The sequence below is a fragment of the Cygnus olor genome, chromosome Z (assembly GCF_009769625.2).
Source record: "Cygnus olor isolate bCygOlo1 chromosome Z, bCygOlo1.pri.v2, whole genome shotgun sequence".
Taxonomy (NCBI): domain Eukaryota; kingdom Metazoa; phylum Chordata; class Aves; order Anseriformes; family Anatidae; genus Cygnus; species Cygnus olor.
In genome coordinates, this window is record NC_049198.1 from 21,172,055 (window position 1) to 21,190,360 (window position 18,306).

General features: G+C 35.9%; 1 protein-coding gene across 10 annotated transcripts in view; it reads left to right on the plus strand.

Annotated features, from left to right (window-relative positions):
* Positions 1-18,306, plus strand: part of IPO11 (importin 11) — a 104,094-nt gene that overhangs the window by 52,244 nt on the left and 33,544 nt on the right. For all 10 annotated transcript variants that reach the window (XM_040542334.1, XM_040542325.1, XM_040542332.1 and 7 more), the window contains 5 exons: positions 5,720-5,799; positions 6,498-6,578; positions 14,594-14,689; positions 16,140-16,253; positions 17,057-17,178. In XM_040542334.1, the coding sequence (XP_040398268.1) occupies positions 5,720-5,799; positions 6,498-6,578; positions 14,594-14,689; positions 16,140-16,253; positions 17,057-17,178 (493 nt within the window). The remainder of the gene's footprint in view (positions 1-5,719; positions 5,800-6,497; positions 6,579-14,593; positions 14,690-16,139; positions 16,254-17,056; positions 17,179-18,306) is intronic.

Below are 18,306 nucleotides of genomic sequence, written 5' to 3' on the forward strand. Positions count from 1 at the left end.
CAGAGAGCTACTTCTCAAGTTTGTCAAGGTCCCTCTGGATGGCATCTGTTTCTTCCAACATGGTGACCGCACAGCTCGGTATTGTCAGCAAACTTGGTGAGGGTGTGCTCAATCCCACTGTCAATGTTGCTGACAAAGATGTTAAGTAGAGCCAGTCCCAATACTGACCACAGAGGAACACTGCTTGTCAGTGGTCTCTATTTGGACATTGAGCCATTCACTGCAACTCTGAATGCAGCCACTGAGCCAGTTGCTTATTGGAGTGGTCCATCTGCCAAATCCATGTCTCCAATTTAGAGAAAAGGATGTTGTGTGGAACACCGTCAAATGCTTTGCACAAGTCCAGGCAGAGGATGTCAGTTGCTCTTCCCTGTCTACCAAAGCTGTAACCCCCTTGTAGAAGGCCAGCAAATGTATCAGGCATATGTGCCTTTAGTGAAGCTATGGTGGCTGTCACCAGTCACCTCCTTATTTTCCATGTGCCTTAGCGCAGTTTGCAGGGGGATGTGTTCCATGATGTTGCCTGGAACAGAGGTGAGACTGACTGGCCTCTAGTTCCCCAGGTTGACTTTTTTCCCATAAAAAAAAAAAAAAAATGTTATGTTTCCCCTCTTCCAATCAGTGGAAACTTCACCAGACTGCCACGAGTTCTCAAACATGATTGACAGTGGCTTAGCAACTTCATCCACCAGTTCCTTTAGGCTCCTTGAATACATCTCATCAGGTCCTGTGCACTTGTGTACTTTCAGCTTCCTTACATGGTCTCAGGCCTGATCCTCTCCTACAGTAGGCGGTCCTTCATTTCCCCAGTCCCTGCCTTTGCCTTCTGCGACTCGGGTGTTGTGCCTAGAGCACTTCCTGGTGCAGATTGAGGCAAAAAAGTCATTGAGTACCTCAGCCTTCCTCATTTCATGTGTAACCAGGTCTCCTGTTTCCTTCTTGAGAGCACCCATGTTTTCCCTAGCCTTCCTTTTATCAGTGATGTACTTGTAGAAGTCCTTCTTGTTGCCCTTGACATCCCTGGCCATATTCAGTTCTACCTAGCTGTCCTAACTTGACCCCTGGCTGCTCAGACAACATCCCTGTATTTGTCCCAGGTTACCCATCCTTGCTTCTACCATCTGTAGGTTTCCTTTTTGTGTTTGAGTTTGGCCAGGAGCTCCTTCATCCATGCAGACCTCCTGGTGTTTTTGCTTCACATCCCCTGTGTTGGAATGCATCGTTCTTGAGCTTGGAGGTGACTGCTGCAGACAAGGCTGCCTTTGAGCTTCACGTTCCCCACAAGCCCCTCCTTCTTCATGAGGCCCTAGAGAATGAGGTCTATCTTCTATGCTTGTAACAATTTGATTTTGTTTTTTTTAATGAATCCTGGAGAAGAGTGAGACACTCCTTTGGAAAAAATGTACATTCCTCAAAGGAACGTTCCTTATTCTTATTAAAGACAGTTATTGTATGATGCTGACAGCATAAATATTACAGTTAAGCTAGGCAGATTTTACTGGAGGTGAGGCTTCAAATGTGCTTCTGTCATTTTTTTTCTACATCAGAGATGGAGTTGAGTAATGAAAATACAATTGCCCTTGCAATATATAATCATAAACCAATTTCCTTGTATAGCCTTGAGTTACTAGTTTACTTCTTGATCATTTTTCTGATAAACTTTTGTTTTCTGAGTGTCTTTTCAGTCAAAAATTTTGATTTCTATAGTCCAAAATAGCGTATGTTTTCCAGAAAGCAGAAACCATTCTGGTGAAGGGGAGGTCGTAAGTAGATGATTGCTTTGCATATGTCTTTTGGAGCTGGCGGGGAATTAGCTTCAAGGCACTCCACAAAATTATTTTGTTGGAAATACAGTATAAGGAATATGAACCTTCTGACCTTCAGTTTCTGAATTTATTCTTACTGAATGGAATTACTCTAATACACAAGTAATACAATTGTTTTTCTGCTGTGATTAACTAACTACTCCGTCAGTGACTGTGTCCTTCTGAAAAAGTGTGCTATTAGAGGTCAAGATGGTTGAACTAGAAGAGCTGGAAGGAAAGGAGGAAAGAAGTTCTTAGATGAGATTTTTGGACATCAGAGAGAGGCAGCATACTCTGTCCCACTGAGGAGGAGAAAGTAGTTATGCCAGGAAGCCTTTCTGCTGGAGAAGAGAAGTTCTGTACGCATTTTGTCTTCTTATTTCATCTTCTTCACTGCCAGATAATGATTTTTAAGACTTGTGTTAATGTTACCTCTCACAGAGGTACTGTATTCATGTATGTATAGGTGACAAACTACTATGGGAATTGAACTGTAAATGTAATAGTGCAGCTTTGATAACTCTCACCCAAAGGTATTGTAGAAAAAAGCATTGATAACCATTTGTATGTAAGCGTGTGTTTTAGAAGGCATAGAAAACAGGCTGACAGTCTTGGATTGTATCTTGTTGAGTTTATTGGCTTTTTACTGTGTTGTAGCTTTTGCTTTGCACTAACTGCTTTTGTGATGAGGTCCTGTGCTTACGTGGTTGTGACTGTACACCATATTCTTTAGCGAAGTGGTATAAAATTGAATGAAATACATTGTGAACAAATTGTCAGGTAGTTTTGAAGTGTGCTATGAATATCACTTAACTGGAACATGTTGCTGTGCTTTGTTTCCTGTTGATGAATTCATGTCTAGATGATTGCAAAAGAATGTCACCTGTTGCACAATTCTTATGAAATGCTCTCATGATGCTTACCAAGATTTGTCTACGATTACTTCCTGGCCCATCAGTAGCACCTGGCAAACCTGAACTTTGAAGACACCCCTGCTACTTCCTCTTATGCTTTCTCTGCTGAAGATGATCATCTTTACTGATAACAGTACCTTCAGGGTCCTTTGACTTCAATTCCTAACTTAAATTTACAGCATAAAGAAGCAATTGTTCACCCTTGCTTCTCCTGGATCTTTTGGGAGAATTTTTGACACGCATATTCATGTGTCTGTTGGGAAGCTGTTCCAGTGCTGGATACATAAAAATTAGTTTAGGATTTAGTTAGATTTTTTTTTTGTGTCCTATACATTCCTACTACTTTTTTCGTCATTTGAGCATCTCTTTTTCATGGCCATGTCATAGGCTTGTGGCATATATCAACACAGGTATATGTCAAACATCTCTTTTAACAGTCAACTTCAAGGGAAAAAAATAAAAAAAAGTTTTTGATTTTTAACTAGTCCAAATGTAATATATAGTTTTTCCTTTTCAGATAAATTTGAAAGAGCTTTTCATATCCATTTCAGGATACTAATGCTGTTGGAACTGGATGCGAGTGGTACAAATCAATTAGATTTGCTTCTTAAAGTATTATCAGTGCTGTCGTTAAATCTTAAAGATATAGGAATAGAATATTACATTTGATAAGAGTAATTTCACTTGCATAGCTGACCTTCCTTCAGACAGCATAGTACTATCACTGATGTACAATAATAAATCACAGCATAATTGTAGTATTTAATTTTCATTTTGGCACTGTTAATGTTTAAATTCTGAAGGAATATAATTGCCCTACAGAGGGGTTGCAGAGGTTCTTCCATCCGTCTCTTTGTGCAGCAGAGTGAATAATGTGGAATGGAGGAATATGTTCTCTGTGGATGAATGCAATTCTGCAGCAAGACTGCTTAAAATTACAGCTAAATCTGATACAGTTTCAGGTTGGGGTAAGTCAGAGTCAAGACATACCTGCTTTGAGAAGCATCAGGTTTAACGTGAAAAATGCTTTTAGTAAACACTGATCTTTATGCACAAATGAGCAATTGAAATTTTGTAGTTACTTATGTCTTACCTGTTTTCTTTCTTCTGGCGAGAAATAATTTATTTCTTATAATTTTACTACTTGATTTTTATTATCTTTCTATCAGCTATCAAAAGCTGAGTAGTATTTCATGTTTAGGTGACCATTTATTTATTTGTCTACTGCATCATTATCTGAAACTTAATGTATGGTTTTACGCAGTAAGAAAAATTCTTCAGGCTTCTAAGGAGAATGCAAGAACTTCAGAAAAAAAAGTGCAATATTAGTAATATCATAGAACAGGTTTGAGTTGGAGGGAAGGTTGATGATGACCTGGTTCCAGCTCCCCTGCCATGGGGGGGGGGGAGGATGGGGGGGGTGGCTACCCACTCCCCCTACTAGACAGGGTTGCTCAAAGCCCCAACCAGCCTGGCCTTGAACACTTCCAGGGATGAGGCATCCACAGCTTCTCTGGGCAACCTCTTCCAGTGCCTCACCACCTTCATAATAAAGACTTTCTTCTGAATGTCTAATCTAAATTTGCTGTCCTTTAGTTTAAAGCCGTTATTCCTTGTTCTGTTGCTACACTCCCTGACAGAGTCCATCTCCAACATTCTTGCAGGCCCTCTTTGAGTACTGGAAGTACATCCCCAACATTCTTTGAGTACTGGAAGGTCTCCCCGGAGCCTTCTGTTCTCTAGGCTGAACAGCCCCAAATTTCTTAGCCTTTTTTTGTAGGAGAGATGCTCCAGCCATCTGATAATCTTTATGGCCCTTCTCTGGACTCACTCCAACAGATCCATGTTTTTCTTATGCCTGGAGCCCCAGAGCGTAACGCAGTACTCCAGGTGGGGTTTCATGAGTGGAATAGAGGGGGACTACAAAATGTGCTAATAAAGCTAATATATTAGAATCTTTTGATGAGGTCGTTGGATGGATGACTTGAAAGTCCATCTCTTTTCAAGTCAAGATATTTAAATACTTAAAATGAGTGATAATAAGGCATGACCTGTACAATCACTGAGATACTAAAGTAATCACGCATTCAAAGCTCTCAAAGGGCTATGTCAAATAACAGAAACTTTAATGATCTTTATAATCAGAAGGGAAAGAAGGAACTGTTCAAACTCGCTAGAAGTTTTCAGATACTATAATAGAAAACCAGCCATAGTTTCTGTCCTGGAAAATTATCTGTAGAAGTTTTTCCTTTATAAGCATCACTAGGTGTAAGCCCCACTTTCATACAGACTGCATGCATTTAAGCAATGGAACACATATCAGATCTCGGCCAGGTCCTGGTGTTTGTTTAATCTGATAAGGATTATTCTTAATCTGTGTATTAGGCGCTCCCTGACAATGTGCCTTTTTACCTCTTTCTTCAAAATGCAGCTGTACACCATCTATTAGATCTATGTGCTTTCCTTACTGAAGTACTCATGGTATGGCCTACAGCTCAGCTTGTTTCAGTCTAGAAGCTAACTGCCATTTGATGTGGCTCGTGGGTCAGACAAGCAGACTTGAAATCTTTCTTTCACTCATTCTATCCAACAATTAGTGAATCAAATAGGAAAGAGATAATGTATCAGAAATTGCAGGACTCTCAAATATATGTTTCGTTTATTCTGTCTTCAGTAGCTTCTTAGTGCACTATTACATCCAAAACTTTATTTTATTTGTTTGATTAGAATTGGCTTTTGGGTTCATAAGATTTCTTGTGCTTCCATATGAGAACACGTTAGCTGAACGTGAACCCTGCTGGTAGCCTAGCAGGGAAACAGAATGTGAATGGTACTGAATGGTACCGAATCTAACAACCTTTTTTTTTTCCTATTTGTAGGCCTTTGGCACTTTAGGGCTGTATGACAAAAACCAGTTTTAGAAGTGGATTGTTTTGGTTCTATTTCAATTTGGTTATGAGTTTCTGAATTGCGTGTTTATTTTTTTATTTTTTTTTCCAGAGCTGAGTTCAGAAAACCTCAAAAATTGCTTTAAGATCATCAATGCTTATATTTTCTTATCATCGACTGAATTTTTGCAGGTACATTACCATGATATAAAACCTCATGTTCCTTACTAAGCACCTTAATTCCCTACTGGCAAGTTATTGTTTTTCTTTTCTTAACACGTGTTGGGAAGCACTGGGCACATTAACATTTATACTCTTGGTCATTTTTGTGTATATAAGAATGTTAAAATCCTAGAATCATAGAATTATGGTTTTTATGGCACATGGTGAACACTCAATAAAATCAGATTTCTGAAAGATTTAGAAATAACGTTGGTCAGTTTAGTAGTTTCCTACCTGAAAAGGTCCTATGCAGGGCAGTAATCATTGCTCTATTGATTCTCCTGCCAGATTAAAATTATGATAAGTTCTATCAAGAAATAAATGAACTAGTGATATTATGTCATGATTTAAAATCTTCTCTGTTAAAAATATCACTAATTGTTTTGAAATATATACGTAAACATATAAAGCTTAGTGCAAGCTGGAACATAGGAGGTTCCACTTAAATATGAGATGATACTTTCTCATGGTGAGGGTGACAGAGCACTGGAACAGGCTGCCCAGGGGGGCTGTGGAGTCTCCTTCTCTGGAGATACTCAAAACCTGCCTGGATGCGTTCCTGTGTGATGTGATCTAGGTGTTCCTGCTCCGGCAGGGGGATTGGATTGATGATCTTCAGAAGTCCCTTCCAATCCCTGACATTCTGTGCTTCTGTTATTTAATTTCAGATGTATGCTGTTGACTTGTGTCGATCATTTTGTGAACTCTTAAAGGACATCACTACTGAAGGTCAAGTTCAAGCTTTAAAGGTAGAGTACAATGAAAATAATGTTAATATTCAGCTCCAGACATCCGTATTCTTACTTGCTAGTTCTGTCAAGTTTAAATAACATTTTCAAGTATGAATATAGAACATGTAGAAAAAAACAGCTGATTTAGCACATCTTATTACTGGAGTCAGAGATGTTTTAAACTACATATTTAAAGCGTACGTATTGGGAGCGTGTATACATGCACACATGTATTTTCAAAAATATATATATTTTACCAAGAGAAGGCTAGTATTGTCCCATACAGAGCGCTGTAAAAGATGATTCTATGATAATTAGTTGATGCGCTTGCTGTTCCTGTACCATCTCTGCAATGCTTTAAGTCATGTGATTTCAAGATGTTTCTAAATACATTTAAGTTTGAGTAAAATAATCTTTTTACGGATTGATTTAGATTAAGAGTCTGAGATCTCCACTTCGCATAGATTGTTACAGAAAGAAGGTTAGTGAGGGCTTGCACCCTCATGAAAGCAGTTTATTTTGCAGCATGGTGGCAGCACATTTAAACAAGCAGATGACCAATCACTGTATGGCAAAGATGATGTTATCCTTAGAAAACCTTGAGGACATTGAGTTGCAAAACAAAGATTATGTTTTATGATTAAGGTAACTTGATTTAATCTGTGAATATTGGTGACTCAGGGAAGATGAAGAAAATTTATCAAAGCTATTCAATTCTAGTTGAATTAAAAAATGGAGAAGACAGCATGAAAAGTACCCGCACTTGTAATTACAAATAAGAAGGCAAAATTAAAATGGTTAATAAGTTTTAAAAGTTGTCGTATTTGTTTTTTCAGCTTGATTCAGAATTAAAAAAAAATATTTTCCATTATTTGGTTCAAAATGCAACATAAAGAAATGATTCAACCCTAAAAATTTTCAAAATCATTCAGCACACATCAATAATGTAGGTTCATTTTGAGTGCTTCTAATCATTATATGTAAAGATAGATAACTACCTAATTGCCATATCTAACAATCCAAATCTGAGATTCATCTGTACCCTGTGAATCGTAATTGATCCCTTCGGTCATAAATTAATTTTACTTCTCAGTATTCAATACCAATAAGAATAATAATCAGAGTTAAAGTTTTGTAACTGGCAAGATAAGGCTGAAGTGATGAGTCTACATATATACATTCATTATAAAAAATCTTCGTGATTTTATTATTAAATAAGCACAAAGCTTCAAAATTTACTTTTTCCTCCATTTCTGTACAATTGCTAGAATTTAATAGCTCTTGGGCCAGTATTTACTAAATACTGAATATACATATTCTTTATCATGTACGTACTCTTTATCACATTGCTTTGTGTAGCGCACTTATGTTTGTACTGTGACATGATGTTCAACCTATTTTTGCTTTTGTCATAAGTTACTTTGTAATAGCAACAGCTGCTTAGATGGAATTGCTAGATGTTTTTTAAATCATTAAAAAAAAACACCACTATTTCCACACAAACTTCAAATGGTATTATGCAAGAGATCTTATGAAATTCATAAGCATTTAAAATGTTAAATCTGACCCTCCAAATATTCCTTTTGAAGAGCTTCAAGAGGAAATAAAGTTAGAATAAGAACTTTAGTAGTAATACAGAATGGTATACTATACAGACTAGTAACTGTAGTTTATTACTACTTACATTTTCAGTGGAAGTACTTACTAGGAGCTTTGTGTTGCTTATGAAGTCCAGTTCATTATAAACACAACAGAGGCAAAAATTAAAATCTCACCTATCTCTTTGGGTTGCACAACTACTTGCAGAAAGAATCTGTGGACAGGGAAACAACAGGAGTTAATAGTCCTCCTCCATTTATAATTCCTGCTGCGGGGAGCATAAGGACTCTAGCTCTGTAGCTTAAAATGTTAATACCTATCCATTGATGGTATTATTGGTCTGTTGTTGGGCAAATACATGATATAGCAGCTTTTAATCTGAACCTTAAAATGAAATAACATTAGTAATATGGCATATTTATCCACTTGGCTCCAGTGTGACCTTGCATTAGCCACAGTTTGTCCACTGTAATTTGAACACCTTCCTAGTATGCCTATCTGATTCCAAAGGGGTAACTGAAATATCAATGTAAATATTTGTATTCTAAAAAAAGTTTTCTCAGGTATCATACTGATGTGTTGAGCAACAACAAAAAAAAAGATAAATATTAGAAACAAATGAGGGAGTGTTCTGAAATACTGTGTTACGAACAGCTTTGGCTGGGTTGAAAATAGGCATCAGAGCAGTAAATAAAAGCATACGGTTGAAGAATCTTAATTTGGACTGATAAGACAATTTATTACAAGATTGCTGAGGCTTGATGCGACTTGATTTTCTAATTATCTGAGAGATTAAACAATGTGTTTTTTTCTGCTGTTTTTATCCAAAGATAAGTGATACCGTAAACAAATCCGTAGAAATAAGGCGCGCACACACACACAAAAAGAAAATAAAGGGGAGAGACCTAATGAACAAAATTAGTATTTTGGTAGTAACAGAATTACTCTGAGTAGTGTATAAAAGAAGAAGGAGAGGAAATCTAAAGCAATCAAAAGTGGCTTAAATGGGTTTTCTGTGTGTGTGTATGACGACTGTCTTAATGCACATCTTAAGACAGTTGAAATGGTTGCTAAATTATTCTGTCAGTAGCAGTGGTTAGTGTCTAAGGACAATGAGAGGATTACGGAGCATGAGAACTTAGATCCATCTGTCTTACAATAACTCATAACTGTCAAATGTGTTAGGTAAATGAATACCTTTTTCTCTTCTGGAGGAGGTTGTATCAAACAAATGTTAATCCTCTTGTCAAGAAGTTCTGACTCTTGTGGTCACTTTGAAAATTCTTCTGAGATACAGGACTTCAAAAACTCATTCTTAATATTTTAACTACTGCTTCATTTAGATTCAAGAGCAATAAAGTTATTGCTTACAACAATTTACTTTAGATAGTTTTAGTCTATAAAGTAATCCTGCAATAAAGAAAACTCTTCCCCTATGTGATAAAAGTTCTATTCAACAAGTTTTTGAACAACATCACTTTATTAAGAAAACCGAACTTGTCTGGTAGCATTGGCAAGTAATGAGTTTTTCTTGGGAGTTTGAACATTGCCAAGAGAGACTTTTTGGAAACATTGTATCAGTTTAAAACCTCTGTTTGTTCTGTTAGCTCGAAAATAGGTTTACCAATAATTAAAAGATACTTCTGTTGCTCTTGGTGGTTTGCACATCAGTATCATTGGTGAACATACCACACTGTGTTTTAATGATGACAATATCTATACATCTCCTCGGTCTTTTCATTCGATTACCAATTTGAGTCTTGGATGGCCTTGTACTTCTCTAGGTGTTGTATTAGGCTGGTAAATGTGTACCTCGTTCTCCTGAGCAAAGTGTCATAAGTCACTTACATGTATAGATGAGAAAGGAAAGGCATTTTTGACTCTTTTTTCCCTCAGGTGGACTTTGTTCTCCTTGTTGTCAGGTTAACAAATTGGTTCCAGATTTTAAACAAGAACTAAACAACTGTATTATTTCAGAGGAGTGCGACAGACTCTTTCATCTACAGGAAGGAGCCTCTTTTGTTGGGATTTCAGCAGCACTGTTTTTGGCTGCTAGCCTCTAAGTATCCACAGAGTTTCATAAGCAGCTTGTTGAAATCAGTGCCGTTAATTAAATGGTAAAGTCTTTATCTAGTAAAATGCATTTATTAACAATCCTTCTGTGCTGGACCTTTTACTTGGGTCCACATGCAACTGAAAAACAGGTTGGATGCACTACGCATAGCAAATTCCCAATACTTCCAACAGAATTAGCAATCTGAATTGTCCCCAGTATCACTTGGTATGCAAATTAGAGCCCCTTAATACATGTTTTACCTTAGTGGTACATAGTACTTGTTTTCTCTGCAGGAAAAAGTTTTTCCTTCTTAGGGAGTAATGTCTGAGTCTTTTCAATTATGTGCTGCTCTTGCTGTTTCATCCTATCATTATTTCTATGCATAACTCAACACCAGTGTTTTTTAAGGACCTGCAAGGTTAGTGTTACAACTGCATTTCAACTCTAGTGGAAGCAAGGAAAGATTACACATATGGTTTATTGCTGCCTGTAGCAACTTTTTCTCTTAAATTTGAAAACTGAAGCCTGTCCAAGTCTTGTATGTAATCAAGCTGTTATAGTAATATACTTTTAGACATGTAGCGTACATTTATGTATCTTTCCTGCAGGAATCTTTCCAATCTTATTTAGCATCCATCTTTTTCTTATTTTCTACTCCATAATCCAAAATTGACCAACTATATCTACTAAATTACCTTGACAAGATTTTATGGGAAGGCTGGTGGCCTCCTTTATCAAACTTGCCAGTGTGTGGCATCAAAATTCACTATAAATAAGTAATATTAACATAATCTCTTTGGGGGGAGGAGGTATTGTCCAGGAAATGCAAGATTATAATCTCAACCATTTTTTTCTTCTGTGCTTTTTGTCTTTAAAAACATTAATTTAAATGTCATATCCAGTTGCAGACTTCCTGAAGTAATCCTGCATGCATTAGCAAGTTTTGACTCTTGAGCTTAGTCTCCAAGAGCAAGCATCTATTTAAACGAAGCTGTTGGCCATCCACTAAAAGGGAGGAGCCGAAACACAGTTCCTGCTTAATTTCTCAAATCATTAAATTTACTGTTACATAGCTCATGAAAAAAAGCCATAACTCTTGAGTGCAAGTATTTAATCATTATTATATTTATTAAAGAGAAATTCCTTTAAAGTACGAGGTCTGTGTATATTGAATTTTGACATACTTCGAGTTTTCACTATTTTTACTTTTTCTCTTTGGCTGTCTGAGTCAGTCAAGCAGTAATTGTCATGAATAAGTAGATAAGAAGTTGAAGGAAATCACTTAGAAATGAGTTAACTAGAAATATTTTATAGTTGACTTGCTTAACGTAGTAAATGACCTAATTTTGTTGTATATATATTGCGATTTTTAATATTGCTAGATACTTAAGCATGTGTTAGATCTAAGAATTATTAATTTGTCCGTAGGCCTCTAGGGCTTATTGGTTTGACAAAATATTAACTAAATTTCATGGGTTGTGTAGCTAGAGTGTAGTGGTTTAAGTAATCATTGTGTTAAACAAACCATAAAAAAAAATCCATGTATTTAAGGAAAAAACATGCATCAATGTTATTTTGAAAATCAATGAGAGTTGTGAAGTCTCTGTCACCAGATTTAGTAGCTACTTCTGCTACTTAAATATCAAGAAGAGAATAAACAGTGCTAGAAGCAATAAAATGCATAAATAGTGGGGGACACTGTAAATAGTACAGAATTGACAAAATGATTTGTTGTAACTGCTTGCCAATAAAAAATTATCATTAGCATTGCTGAAGTTCAGGATGAACACTACAGGAATATTTTAGAAGTGAAATCATGTTTAAAGATGCGTGCTTAGCCAGAATTATTCTGCACTTTAAACTGGGCAATACTGACATACTACCAGATTGACAGAATGTAATCTGAATCTATGGACTGTAGCTGAACACACAAAAGCATTTGCAAATGTAGTTTAGAAATACATATGCTACAGCTAATTAAGTACAGATTGTTTTACCTGGCTTCTGTGACTGCAATGCAGTCAGGCCTTGATTATTTCAGATTTAGGCGTGATACCAATTCCTGCGAATTCTTTGGTGTGAGAAATGATTTTTATTTCAAAATGTTATCAGTTAAATACCTTCATACTTGCTTTTATGCTACTTTTCCAGTTTTTACAAGCAGTTAGACTGACTGCCTTAACAAAATGTCTGCTCTTCTTGAATCTAATATGTATTTCTTTAGAACTTCATTTTAGTGTTTATACTTGAGATAATTGCTTAACTATATAGAAATAAACATAGAAATTTCACATTTTTATAAATATAACTTACGACTGTGAAGTAATCAAAATTCTATTTATGCACCATAGGAATTGATAGGCATTTTTACCTTGATTTTCTGACTTTCTTTTACATATTAATATTATCAACATAGGCATGTCTACTGCTGTTTTATTAACATTTAATTATAAGTTTTTTTTAGTTTTAAATATATCTTTATACAGCATAACTCTTTCTAAACCAATCTTAAGAGGAAGAATGGGCAACCTTGAGAATGTAATTTTGATCTAACGAATTTTTTTTATGCTGTATTTTGTATTACTTAACACGGGAATACTTTAAAAAAAAAATAATTGTCCAGCTATATTGTTTCAGTGTGCATGGAAGAGAGCTATCATTAATAACTGATATGCTTTCAGTGCTACAATTTGATGATTAAATTACATGAAGTAGATTTTACATTTTCAGGAATTCAGGTGTCTTTCCAGCATTTAATTGCCTGCGGTAGCCATCATTCCTATTGCCTAGATGGGATTATTTTTTCCTCCCTAAGATTACAGGACAGGATAAAGGGAAGTTGAAAAAGGCTATATTAAAGGCAGTGATTTTTACTGTTATTGATGTCTTCTCCTTTTTCTAAGAGTTTTTTTCTTTTTTTTCTAAATTCATAATTTGTTGAAAATAAATGACGTGGTTTTTATCAATTTTAAGTAAGATCTTGGAATGAACACTTAAGTAGCAGAAATTTGCTACTTGCAACTACGCATCTGGGGAAAAAACACTCTTGTCTTACCTAAAGGAGTCAGCTCTGAGTTAGTCATTACTGCTCAGGACCCAATGATCTTTTTATCTCCACAGAACCATTAATGAAATAGCAGTCAAAAAGAAAACAAATGAACAAACAAAAACCCTAGGAGGTATTGGGAGGAATAGGGGACAAAACAATGTTTTTTGTGCTCCTGGAAAGATCAATGATTTGCTTAGGTATCACACTATGTAAAGCTCTGTTGTCTTAATCTTGAAAAGGTTTAAGCAGAACTCAAAAAAAGCTCAGGTAAAAGCAAGTAAGACTATCAAAGGTTTGAAAAGATTCTGTACGAGGAACAAATGATTCAGCCAAATCTTCAAGTCCCCAGGAGAGATGAGTAGGGGGAAAGGTTTTGTTGGCCCCACATACAACAGTATGTTAAAAGTCTACAAAATCGAGAGGCATTGAAAAAACATCTTGTTCAAGGCAAGAAATGGGAAATGGGGACCACTAAATTAAGCTAGTAGGAACAAGATTAAAAAAAAAAAAAAATTAAAGGAGAGGGAAAATAAAATGGTGTTTCTTCAAGCATCAGGATTTTTACATGTACGCAGATTCAGGGGAGACTAGACAAGAATTTCTGTGTGGAAGTTCCCCTAAACTGAAAGGGTGTGGAAAAAGGAAACCTTTTGTGTTGTTGCCCCATTCTTCCTTTTTTATACACGTGTGCATGGATAGTAAGGACAGAAACCACACATCTCTGCACTGGGAGAGCACAAGCAGCTTGGGAGGAGAAAGCCCAAAGAGTGCAGGAAAAAAATTACTTCAGGGAACATCTCATGGGAAAAGAGAGAGCTGAGAAACAATGAGTTAAGAATGTAAAAACTGGGAGCCAGAGCCAGGTACTTAGAATAGCCTATACGAGATCACTTGCAGTTACTTACAACATGCAAAGTGATGGTAGGGTCTAATCAATGGTTCCCCCTTCCCTCCCCCAAAAAAGTGACTGAACAAAGGTACAGTAATAGGCCTTAAACTGCTGGGACTCCTCCCTTCCAGCATACCTCATCAAGCTGCTTTTCCTGGAGCCCAGCCTTGCTAGCTTTGCCAGGATCAGAATGAGGCTGATGAGGAGGTGCTTGTCTAGATGGGACCCTTGGTTTGGCTTCTCATGTCAGTTTTCCATGTGAGAATGAAAGCAGGTCAGGTTTGCAGAGCACTTAACTAGAACGTACTTTCAGCAGTCCTGGGTTTTGTTAATGGTAAACATCTTACCAGAGTTTTATTTATAGATCGGTATATGTAGTTTTAAAGTTTCAGTTATGATTTTTAAATGTATTTATTATCTAATTTAATTTTGTTCTTAAGGTTGTGGAAAACGTCCTGAAAGTAAATCCTGTTTTGGGTCCTCAAATGTTTCAGCCCCTTCTGCCATCAGTATTCAAAGGGATTATAGATGGCGAGGTAAGAGTTATTCTTTTGGTCCTCTCTACCTTTTGAACAGGAAAGTACCTTCAATTGCCTGGCCCAGTTTTCTCGTGTTGGTATTTCTCTCTTTTTCTCTAGTTTTAAGTCCATCTGATAGATCTTTGACAGCTATTTTCAAAGTCTATATGTAGTAAAAATGGTAGCACAAGAGTTAAATCTATTCATCACTTATTTCATCATCTAATGTTCATTATAATAAAATACCACAAGTTTTATTGTTCTGTTCCTTCACTTTTAACACTGAAAATGTGCTATGACTACACTGGTAGCACTTAGATGCTTTGTAAGTATTAGGGCTTTTTGTTGTGCCTTTTTTGTGATATACTACTTACTTCTAAGTCTACATGCATCAGAGCAAAACAAGCTGGAATGTAGAGAGAGGAATGACTTGACCTTTTTTTTTTTTCCAATTGACGTAACTAATATGAAGAGCTGAAGAATGTGAGAATGATTTATGTAAGGTGGAAGCAACTTTCATATTTTGTTTACTTACATGTTTTCTTTTTCTCTGTGCCTTCAACAAATTTCCATGTTGGACAGAAAAGAGTAAAATCAAATATGCTTTAACCAAGTATTGATAGTAGGAGGAAAAAGGATTTTTACCGGCAGAACTGGTGGGTGAAGTTCTGTATGCTTCTGACCTCTTCGATCAAAACATCTGCTTTTTTATCAATATTTGACTCTTACTGTGATTGAGTTAACTAACGTATTTCCAAGATTAGACCAAGTAATATTGCTTAACAGTTTTATTTTTGCAGTACAAACTAAAAAAAAAAAAAAAAAAAGGCTTTGAATAGGTTAACAATAATGTGTTAACATTTTCAGGTAAGTGTTGGCGTTTTGTTTTTCCAGTAGGCAGTTCTGCAAAATATTTACATTATTAGATGTTGGATTTATCTGTAGCTTCTTTTAAAATGAAAATAACAAAAGATAATAAACTAAGTTGTTTATTACTGTATCCAGTTAATTTTGAGACACTTGCAAACTAGATTTTGGCAAATGCATATAGGTTCTCTTAGAGCAGTAACAACTTCTGAAATATTAGCTATATTTATTGTTACTAAAATTTTAAACAGTATTTTGGAACCATAATCAATTTTAAGAGTTATTTTTTAACAGTGAAGTATATTGCTTATTTTCAAGCTGCTGACTTTTAAATATATATAGTAAAATAATTTTGCTTGTTGTCATGGCTGTTTGAGTGAAACAGACTGTGGATTGCCATGTTTCTCATTTTGTAAGTGTCAGTATACTCCTTGGTAACTATTGCTCAATATTGTGTTCTATGAACATTTAAAATTTTAATTAAATAAAATGCATAAAGGATGCATGTAAATGTTTTCCATGCATTTCTGTGCTGTATGTTAAGTATTTTTAACACTCGATTGAACTAAATACGCTTTGGTCTTGTTTACTTTTGTTTCAGAGATACCCAATGTTGATGTCTACTTACCTGGGTGTCATGGGTAGAGTTCTACTACAAAATACAAGTTTTTTTTCATTACTTTTGAACCAGATGGCATGTGAATTGGGTCAGGAGGTAAGGATGCTTGTCTTGGTATTTCAACAGTATTTCATGTGGAAATCTTACATTCTTTTGACGTGAAAAAAAATTTCCCTGTGTTTTCAGTGCTTGTACCTCCCCAGTACAGGCATGTTCCCTTTCTCCTGCTTTGTTTCTTCCCCTGAACTCCTCCTGTACCAAGTTTTATGTGTTCCCACAATTTGCTTAAAACATCTCATCGGAAATTTTATACAATCTCTAGATTTTCTTCTTGCTGTATCCCGCTATGATCTTTATAAGCCCTCTTAGTTTGCATGATGTTTCAGGGTGAGAGTTGCTTTCCTTGTTGCACCTTGATGGTTTTGTATGAGGGACAGTGGTTTAATCGTTCACCAGTGATGGTTTCTAGAACAGCTGGTTCAATGTGCTCAGTTTTCAGTGATCAGGTTATTGAGGCTCCTTTGCTACAAGTGTTTTGCTATGTCTTGAAGAGGAATGTAATAATTTTCTTATCTTCAGGTTTAAACAGAAAAAGACAAGTCTCTGCCACTGGTGAAAGTGTTTTTTTGTTTTTGTTTTTTTAAAAAGAGTAAATTCACGTTGTTTACATGTGCTAAGATTCCCATATGAAAACTGAGTAATTCAGTGTTCTGAATCTGTGCTCTGTCTGTGAACTAAATGCATTTGTAACTTCAAGGTTACAATGGTAAGGGTGGTTCAAGGCCTGGAAGCATGATCGATTAATAATTTTAAAGGGGGGTGGGGGGACACACCAAAAAATAAAAATACATCACTTGGTTCAACTTCTGTCACATTTATGTAACTGTTTCCCATTGCAGTTGGACCAAATTCTTGGTAACATGATTGAAATGTGGGTTGATCGCATGGATAACATCACTCAGCCAGAGAGAAGAAAACTGTCTGCTTTGGCATTGCTTTCACTTCTACCATCGTTGAATGGGTGAGAGAATGCAAAAATGCATTAAAAAGAATTCTTCAAAGCCCCTTAAGATAGTTTGTAAGACCTTTCACAATATTGCAAATTAATATTCAAATATGAGTAGTTATATTGCATCTTTATTTAGGGCTAAAGAAGCTTAAAAAGGTAAAATTTTGATGCTACATTATATTAATCTTTTCTTGGGATTCATAGTAATAAAGCAATAAACTTTTTTCAGCTCTTTGAAAATGTCATTCAGCAAAAGTGAGGAAACTACGGTAATTTTGACCATAATTTTTAGCATACGTTCTCATATTAATATTGGCTTAGCTGCTCCTCTGATATGTGGTTCTTTGAGTTGGCTCGTTAGTCTTTTGATGTCCCTTCTAGGGAATAATGTTTGTTCAGTCTTGTTTCAGGTTGAGGGTAGTTCGTAACATTCATCCTGTTTTTCTACTTAATGACATTCAGTGGAAGAGTTACTGTGGAAAAACTGTGGAACAGTTTTTTCTCTGATTAGCTTATAGTATTGCCCTTTCTCTGACCATGGCCATTGGTGGATAAAAGCGCACACAAAAAAAGAATTCGTAATGAAAATGCTGAATAGAGTTACTCTTTTAAATTGTCACTACAGGGATTCATTTGTAATACATGTTTAGGTGAGAGCTCAGGTCATATGTACCCTCAGAGTATTCTTGTTTGCTTTGAAAGTCAGGAATACAGTATTGCATGAGTTAACATTTGGTCTGCTAGATTTCTTGAAAAGTCTGAAGTATTTTCCAATGATAATTTAGATGTTACTTACAAATCCTAAAGCTATGTTAGTATTTGTAAAGCTGTAGAGTATGTAGTTGGTACCTAAAAATCAAGGAACTCTTATATGTATAACTTAGCGGTTTCATTTCTTTTAGTGTGCACAGAAGCTTTCATTTTTTTTCCCCAGATCATCAGGACAGATATTTAGCCAAAGGTGAACCAAGCAGCTGGTTTGAGAAAGCTTTTGTTCTTTTCAGCAGACATAAGTGTTAAAACTTATGAATGTATTTGAAACATTCTTAGTGGTATTAGCTAAAATTTAAGTTGCTGAAGTACATGCCTGTCTTCCTGTGAAGTTTCTTGTAAAGAGAGGAGGGAAAAAACTTGCTTTAG